Source organism: Poecilia latipinna, unplaced genomic scaffold (assembly GCF_001443285.1).
Source record: "Poecilia latipinna isolate Pla-1442-1.1 unplaced genomic scaffold, P_latipinna-1.0 Scaffold51, whole genome shotgun sequence".
Lineage (NCBI taxonomy): Eukaryota > Metazoa > Chordata > Actinopteri > Cyprinodontiformes > Poeciliidae > Poecilia > Poecilia latipinna.
This window is the reverse complement of record NW_015112667.1, coordinates 454,054-462,616: the sequence shown is the minus strand read 5'-3', so window position 1 is coordinate 462,616 and position 8,563 is coordinate 454,054. Positions and strand designations below refer to the sequence as shown.

General features: G+C 38.7%; 1 protein-coding gene and 1 long non-coding RNA gene across 2 annotated transcripts in view; one reads left to right on the top strand and one right to left on the bottom strand.

Moving 5' to 3' along the window:
• LOC106959102 (uncharacterized) overlaps positions 1-4,438 on the top strand; it is an 18,254-nt gene extending 13,816 nt beyond the window's left edge. The window contains exon 2 of the long non-coding RNA XR_001427277.1: positions 4,089-4,438. This is a non-coding gene — a long non-coding RNA (uncharacterized LOC106959102). The remainder of the gene's footprint in view (positions 1-4,088) is intronic.
• A 197-nt stretch (positions 4,439-4,635) lies between these two features.
• Positions 4,636-8,563, bottom strand: part of shoc2 (SHOC2 leucine rich repeat scaffold protein) — a 22,729-nt gene continuing 18,801 nt past the window's right edge. The window contains exons 8-9 of the mRNA XM_015051404.1: positions 7,268-7,385; positions 4,636-6,208 (exon numbers count right to left, since the gene is read on the bottom strand). Of these exons, the coding sequence (XP_014906890.1) occupies positions 6,000-6,208; positions 7,268-7,385 (327 nt within the window). The 3' untranslated portion in view covers positions 4,636-5,999. The remainder of the gene's footprint in view (positions 6,209-7,267; positions 7,386-8,563) is intronic.

Genomic DNA, 8,563 nt, shown 5'->3' with positions numbered 1-8,563 from the left:
TGACAGCAAAAGGGCATTTTATTAACAAAACAGCAAAACGTCCTTTTAATAGAATGCAGTTCTTGCCATCACTTGTGTTTTTTTCTACTCATATAGACCAAACATATTACCATTTTAATTACAGTAAGAGTTAAAGAGGTTGTTTATGCTAACATTTTTAGCTGACTACTATCTCTGGCTGACCTTTTTTTTTGTTCACTGTATATTTACTTTTTTTAGGTTGAAGGTTTCTGTTGTGTAAGTTTTTAATCTGTCAGCCATTCTAATGAAGCTGACCGAGCAACTATTGTTGTTTTGTACTTTTACAGAAACTAAAAGAATGGCAAAATATGAATCCGGTAGAGTATCGGTGGAGGAAGGTAATAAAGAGGATTCAAAAACTTCACTTTTATGAAACGTAAAAATATCAGTGGAAACATGCAAAAAAATCTTTTAAAAAAAACAACTGGTTACCAATAGAAGGGTGTAATTGCTGTGATAAAAAAATTCTGTTTGAATGTAGAAGTAATATTCAACATGTCATTTTTATTAAATTGTAAAAAAAATAATTGACACTTCTTTCATCATTGTTTTATTATAATTTGAGATGTGCTGATCTCATTTCAATTTAATTAAAAAAAACTTTGATTAAATTAAAAATAAGATTTTTTCATTGAAATCTGCAACATTGCTTACCAAAAGCAGTAGGCTGTAGTGAAGTCCAGTTGCTAAATCATCTAATATTTAATTTAGTCTCTAATAATTAGCATCTAACTCATGCTAAATGTAGTCAACATTTATGAATTAATACTGTCATCTTCGGTCATAACTAACTGTTATTAAGATATCTGCTTCAAGTTTACGGTCACGGCAACTTTTTTGGGGGGGGAGGGGGGGCGCGACGTGACGTCACACACACACCTGTTCCCACGGAAACGGAGAGGTGTTACGCGCCGACCCCTGCTCACCCCGCTCACTGCAAGCAGCGATAATTGACATGAAGGCGCTCCGGCTGAAAACACAGCTTTAATGGGGTTATTAGCAATTCAGCCGCCTCTCTGATGAACCGCTGCTGCTGCCATAAACCAGAAAGTATTTCACAAATGTGATAGGGAGGCTTTTAGCTGGAGCGCTGAACGCTCAGGTCGCCCACAACATTAAACACAGAGGAGAGAGAGAGAGATGAATTCAGGCTGATGTATCCCAGGATGTTTCTCAGTTCTCTGTGTTCAGAAGCCGCTGTGTGACGGGCTGTTTGTGGACAAACACTCGTGTGTCGAGGCGCTGGTTGATGCATGTGGGGACGCACACTAAAGCGCAAGGATACAGTGACACCTATCGTCTCCAATCAGAGCCGCTGAAGTGCGGCAGCACGCTACCCAGCTCAGTACCGGGGGAAATAAAGAAACGTTACATGAGAAGGAAGTGAAGGTCGAACAGTTTGGGGGGGTTTTCCCCCATTTTTTGATAAGAACAAGCGGCCCACAAATCAGAAGAAAATATTTAAATGATCTCTCTGTCTGGCAGCGCTTTCTTTTACGAGTTTCGAAAACGCTTCTTGGTGATTCAAATATCGAATGGAAAGGAAACGAGCTGCTATTTATGTCGGAAGAACTGCGCCCTGTCAACTTTCAGAGAAATTTTAATTGGCCAGCAGAGGGCGGTGTTCACCTGGAATGTTTCTGATACTCGTCGCTGTCAGTGAACATGTTCTGTTTTTATCATTTCAATCTTCGCAAAGATTGAAATATTTCCAACATTTACTTATTGTAATTTTAATTATCATTACAAATAATGAAAAACTGAAATTTATAATCTCAGAACATTACAATATTAACAGATATTTTACATAGAAATGTCACGTCTTTGGATGTATTGCTGATTTCTTGGTATGCATCGTTGGGGCTCTTTTTGCATGAATCGCTGCATCACTACGGCACGGCATGGAAGCGCGGTTCTGCTGAGGTGTAATGGAAACCCAGACTGCTTTAGAGCTGTGTCCTCTTGACAACACTCCCTCCAGACTCTGGGACCTTGATTTCCAATAGAAACTCAAACTTCATTTCCATCAAAAAAAGAAAATTTTGAATCATTTAGCAACAGTGCAGTTCTTTTTTTGTTTTGTTTTCTTAGCTCAATTAATTCACTTGTAGTTCAAATGTCGGATTGTCAGTGCATGGTGGTTCTTGATGCACTGACTCCAGACTCGGTGTAATCTTTTGGAGCTATTTGAATCGATTTTGCTTGACAATCGTCTCAGTGTTGTGGTTCTTCCTACTGCTGGTGTGCCTTTTCCTATCACGCTTTTCCCTTTGACTCAACCTTCTTCAAATATGTTTGGATACAGCACTTTGAACAACCAGCTTCTTTTGCGAAGCCTTTTTGTAGATGTAAGTGACTGTTGTCTGGACATCTGTCCAATCTGCAGTCTGTTTATTTATTTATTTATTTTTTCCCACTTTCTAAAATAACACTACATTCTTTTTAGATGTAACTTTAATCACTGCAACTGTATTGGCTTTATAGTGAAAAGCATTATAGTGACGCCCCATAAAAAAAAAATAAATAAAAAAATCTGTTGACAAAAATAGCCTCTCACAAAACAACGATGCAAGTCAGTTTTGGTGGAATTCCCCTTTAATGCCACAGACGCGTGAAACATAAGCTTAATGCACATCCACCTCGGAGCATATTGGCATTATCTTCCAATGCAGTCTTTGTCTTCTTATAAAACTCTTCACATAACAGATTTTGTAATACCGAGTCTACAGATTACTGTACAGAGTAAAAGAAAAACAAAACAAAACAAAACAAAAACAAATAAGACAGAGGAAAACTAGAATCAAATTTACATTGTAACGACCAGTTGCTTGTCATCAAGTACAGTCAGTGGCCATAGACACGAGAATTAGCCAAACACATAAAAAAAGACCATTAAGGCTGCTCGTCAATGTAGATTAAGTAGGAAAAGCATTGGCACACAATGCTTCGAGACCCTTTGCGATATACAAAAAGGGAGCATTTGCAGGTAACACCAAATAGCCACTGAAGTTCTCTAAGCAACAAGGGCTGATTGTAACCCGGACGGACCATGTCAGGTGTGTTCCCACATGCTTTGTTGCCTGTACAAAGGAACCAGGCGAGGAATCGCGAAGTTGCACGGTGCAGGAACCAAAAGCAAAGCAGAATGAGCAAAGTGACTGATTCTGTAGGAAAAGGAAAAAACACACTCAACTCATTTTGGACGGACCGGTGAACTACATTCTACTGTCGGACAAAAAAAACTCGATCAATCCGACTCCCCTACAGCCGTCCGGGGTCTTCGTACGCCGACGTGTTGCGACATGGCACGGAAAAATAATTAAAAAAAAGAAAGCTGAAAAGATAAAGAGAATGTAAAAACGGGTCACAGCAGTCACGCTGCATACCTAATGCACATCTCACTGTTGAGTACTTGAAGGCATCTCCCCCGCCCCACACACCGCGAAAAGTAAAATACATACAAAGAGAGAAGAAACTCCCAAAGCTTTTATATAAAACCCAGGAATGCGATGCCTCTGGTGTTGCTGAGCATGAACACAGAAAGCCCTTTTTACAACTGTTCTGTCTTTTTTTTTTGTTTTCCCGACAGTCTTGTACTAGAACTGCGTTTGAGCTCAAATATGCACCTTTTTGTTGTGTTGCTTCATGTCCGAACAATTTGATCTGTTTAACCCACCGAGGCCCGATGTAGAAAAAACAAAACAAAACAAAACAAAAACACATACAATTCAAAGCGGCCGGTTTCTCGGTATCGGAAGTTTTGTCCCGTCTCCTCCGCCAGCCTGATCCCTGTATGTTTGAGTCAATGAAGAGCAGCAACAGGTTCTGCTGGTAAATTAGAAGCAGCGTCTCGTTGTTTTTCCTTTCCACAGATTTGACGCAACCCCTGTCGATGAGTTCGAGGAAAGTGGACCCGAATCTTCCAACACGAAAAACCGAATTACGACTCGATGAACCGGGGAGGAAAAACGTATCCAAATAATGACCTTTTGTAGGGATTTTTTTTTAATGTACAGTCACTTGGGAGAAGAAAAAAAACCTAACTTAATATACATTTATTCGTTTAGAAAAAAACAATCAAAATTTATTTAAAAATTAACACAACGCTCCTTTTAACTGCAAGAAGCCATTTTTCAAGCAATGAAGAAAGCAGGATATGGAAGTTTTTAAAAATATTTTTACAGCCCAAGACAAAAGAAAGCTTCTTTAATAAAATCGACAGGATTAAATTTCACCAAAGTTACTTGTAAATTCTGAAACTGCCAAACTCAACATTTATATTCAATTGATACAAATTTACATGATAAACCGTTAAAAAAAGAAGGAGAAAAAAACGAAGAGAATGCCCTCAAGGTTAGAGAGAGGGTCTTTTTGTGTGCCCGCTTCAATACAAAGGATGCCAATATCTTAAAAAAAAATTTAAAAAAAAAAGTGCATGAAAGCAGCAGCATTGCTGGGACAGTGTGGCACAAATGATATATCTTTAAATAATCAGAAATGGATACAAGTCAAGGGAGTACTTTCAGTTGCGTGTTTAAGATTATGACACCCTGTTAAACAAAAAAGAGAAAAGTTTTAGAGAGAGAAAAAAAATAAAGTGTCACGGAGGAATTACCTGTCAATGTTTTATTATCAAATCGTTGTGAAGCTCAGACACTCGCCAAGTTGCTCCAGAAACTCAGAAAATGTGTTTGTAATAACGCTTGATATGTTGGTCGATGATCAACTGGATGACGGCCATTAAGTTCAACACTGGAGATATCAAACAAGTAAACATAAACTAAAAATTTCACCCAAGGCAACAACCAGAAATTGTATAAATGTATAAAACATCTATTATTTATCCCCAACACCTATTTATATTTCATGACCCCTCAACCCCATCCTCCCTCCCAATACCTAGCAGGAGCCGCCTCCCAAGCTCCTCATTGGGGTGGGGGGGCAACGAAAAGTCCCAAGATGCCCCCCATGGCCCCACCCTCTCTGCAGACATGTAGAATTGGCATTTATCATATGTTTACAAAGACTAGCTCAATCCTGAACACCTACTGCTGCTATTTGTTAAAAACGATCTTCATATTTTACAACTGATATCGTTTGCATGACAGAATGATGCAACAGGTACACTTAAAAAAAAAAACAATAACCCATAAAGAAAGAAAAAAATAATAAAAACAGTAGTAATAAAAACACTATTGAAATAATTTATGTCTTTGTATGTCATGGAGAATCGTGTTTAGAAATGAACCACCGGATCACTCTAAACATAGGCACAGTTTTTAAAACAAACAGAAAAAAAAACATTAGACCTTTGTTCTTTTGGGTCAAGAAACAGTTAACATAAGTTATGACCAGGAAAGATTATGTAAAAAAAAAAAAAAAAGCAAAAGTGTAAGATGACAGAGTTTAAAATCACAGCAGCAGCAGCAGTAAATGAGAAGTTCCAAAGACTTGCTTTTTGTGTTTTTGCATACAATTGTATCCTTGCTCACATATTAGATGCTGTAATTACTGTAAATACATTGGCAATGGGGATTACAGTTTAAAAAGCTGAAGGACTTGCCTCAGAGCTCACAGTCACTCGATATATTAAACTTTATATACCTTCAGTTTTGGCAAAACATGTTGAGGAGAGGGGGGCATTTTCTCGCTTCATGATTCGGAATGAAAAGTTGAGTGGGTTTTTGGTGGCTGAGGGGAACAGGTGGGGGTCGTAACTGACCGGGACCGACACCGGAGGAACACAAAAGTCTCCAAAAGTTTCGCTTCCATTTCTGCCAGAGGACTGAGAACAAAATGCGATGCTTGAGCGCGTCCCTCCCCCCGTTGTTAATGTGCGCCCCTCACTCCCCTCCCTCGCCCCCAACACTGATTGTAGCGAGTTTGTTTTTCTTTACAGTGTATGATACACATAATGGGAGGGCAGGCAGGGGAAAGGGTGCAGAGAAAAGCCGAAGGGTTTTGGAGCTGCTCTTGGCTCAGACCATGGCACGGTATGGTCCCTGCATCTTTAGGAACTGAATGATGAAAGAAGGGCCTCCCGCAACGATCTGGGCCGGCAGGTGGGTGAGGGGACAGTTCTCGATGCTCATGATGGACAGCTTGCTGCAGAGGGCCAGCTCAAATGGGAGGCTGTGCAGGTGGGGGTTGTCGTTGAGGTACAGTTCCTCCAGATTCTCCAGTGTGCCTGGGAGCAAAGGAAGGGCAGTGATTATGGGATTTCTGCAGGTTTCATCAACTCAAACGTCAGACTCTAACTAAGACCATTACGAATAAAACCTGTGTCACGACAGAAATGTACAAAAAAAAAATTGCAAATAAATAAGTCGCATGGGTTGGCAACTGAAGCGAGCCAATGACAAAGACAAAGTCCAGGCCAACTGGAGACGCATAGATGTAAAAAAAAAAAAAAGCTACCTGGCAAGAGCATATTAGCAGCAAGTTAGCGGTAGCCACAATTGTCATCTTTAGTGACAGAATGTGCAACTCATACAATATACTCATACTTCATACAAAATATGAAAATAAATAGTCCTGCCACAACAAAATTTAAGACTGTATTACTGTAGTCGAGGTCAACTTATTGTTTTTCAATTACATTAAAGACAATTAAGGCCTTAATTTTAGATTAATGAATTTAAGACTTTTAAAGGGTGTGCAGTCACCCTGAATTATTTAGCAATACAGTTTCTACAGGTTTCAGTAACTCAAATTTAAGACCATTATGAATGGTATTTAAGAGTTGTATCTCAACAGAAATGTACGAAAGAAAATCTCCTATGTTACGTAGTAATGCTCAGGTCGTCCAGCCAACCTGAGATCATTTATATTTACCAATGATGGATACAAAAAAGCTAGCTAGCTAGCAAGGTAGTAGTAGCTAGTTAGTGGTATTATTAATTGCCTCGAGTCACAATGTAATGAAGATGTGTATGTGACTCAAACTTTGTTCCACAGAAAAATCCCGCCATAAAAATAAGAAACATAGAACATATGAGATAAAATAGTCCTGCCACGACAAAATTTAAGACTTGTGATTAACATATTTAAATTAAGACGCTTTAAGGATGCGCGGGCTTTTCTGTTTAATAACATATTGGATACTTAACTCTAAAACATTCTTCCCGGAAAATTCTGGATCACACTTTGGCCTTATTATCCTAACATTATAAAATTGAACTTGTGGCTAATAGTTTCACAATGTTTTAAGATTTACAACATGTTCGCAGTGATGTTAGACACTGACCAATCTCCTCAGGAAGGTGTTGCAGCAGGTTCTCTCCCAAACCAAGGTGAGTCAGGTTGGTGAGGTGACCGATGCCTCTTGGTAACGTAGTCAGCTGATTATTAGTCAACACCAATTTCTGACAGGAAAAAAAAAAGTTTTTAAAAAGCGATGCAATGTCAGCCCAAGAAACGTATCAAAGTGGAAAAATGTACAAATCAATTTTGACCACAGCAGTAAAGCTCGGTACTGACTGAACTTTTATTAAGAGAGAAACTGTCTGTATCAACCAGCTGATTTTCAGATGGATATGGTTGGTGATCAGACGGCTGGAAACTCAAAAATACATCGTCTTTCTATTCATAAACATATTGTGAGCACTACCAGACTGTGACAACACTCTTCATTATGGAAATTGTAACAGAGTTAAAGCCACTACCATTATTCCCAGAGGGTTATAGTTTAAAAACCATATCATACCAGCCAGAACCAGTGAGTAACCAGTATTTTCATACCTGCAAGTATCACCAAATCAAATTTAAGTCTTTTTAAGACTTGTAACACAACAGAAACGTTGCGTCGTACAGGTTGGTAACAGAAGTGAGCCATTGGCAAAGACAAACGTCTTTCAGCCATCTTGAAATAATTTACATTTACAATGACATGCGCAAGCAAGCTAGCTAGTAAGGGTTTATTAGCAGCTCTCTAGTGATAGTCTCAACCTTCTTGAGTCAGAGAACGTTATGCAGACGTCTGAACGCACATTTGCATTCAGACAGACTTTTGCCTGACAGAAATGTCCCACAAGAAAATTAAACTACATGGAATACACAGGAACACTCCGGCCGCAACAAAATTTAAGACGTGGATAATGTATTTAGAACAGCTTACATTTTAAGGCCTTAATTTTAGACTTTTTTAGGATGTGGACACACAAGCCATTACTTTTTTGAAATAAAACTAATTTCGTCAAACAAATCATTCTTTGCAACTTATTTAGTTGCACGCAACTGTATGAAAAGTTGCAGCTCTTACAAACCTTTAATTTTGAAAACTTTCTTCTTTAATTCACATTTGTACCAAAAGGAAAGCAAAGCAGAGTTCAGATGGCTTCAGCAGTCTGTTCCATCCAAACCTAAAAAGCAGTTAACGGTACACAAACCCCAGAGGCTATGTTTTATTGTGCATCTTTGAACACAAATGCTGCGTAACTTTCTAACATTACCTGTTCATATCTAGGCCTGTCGCGATAAACGATAAATCAATTAATCGCACGATAAATTAAACCTATCGACCTCATTTTAATTATCGGCTTTA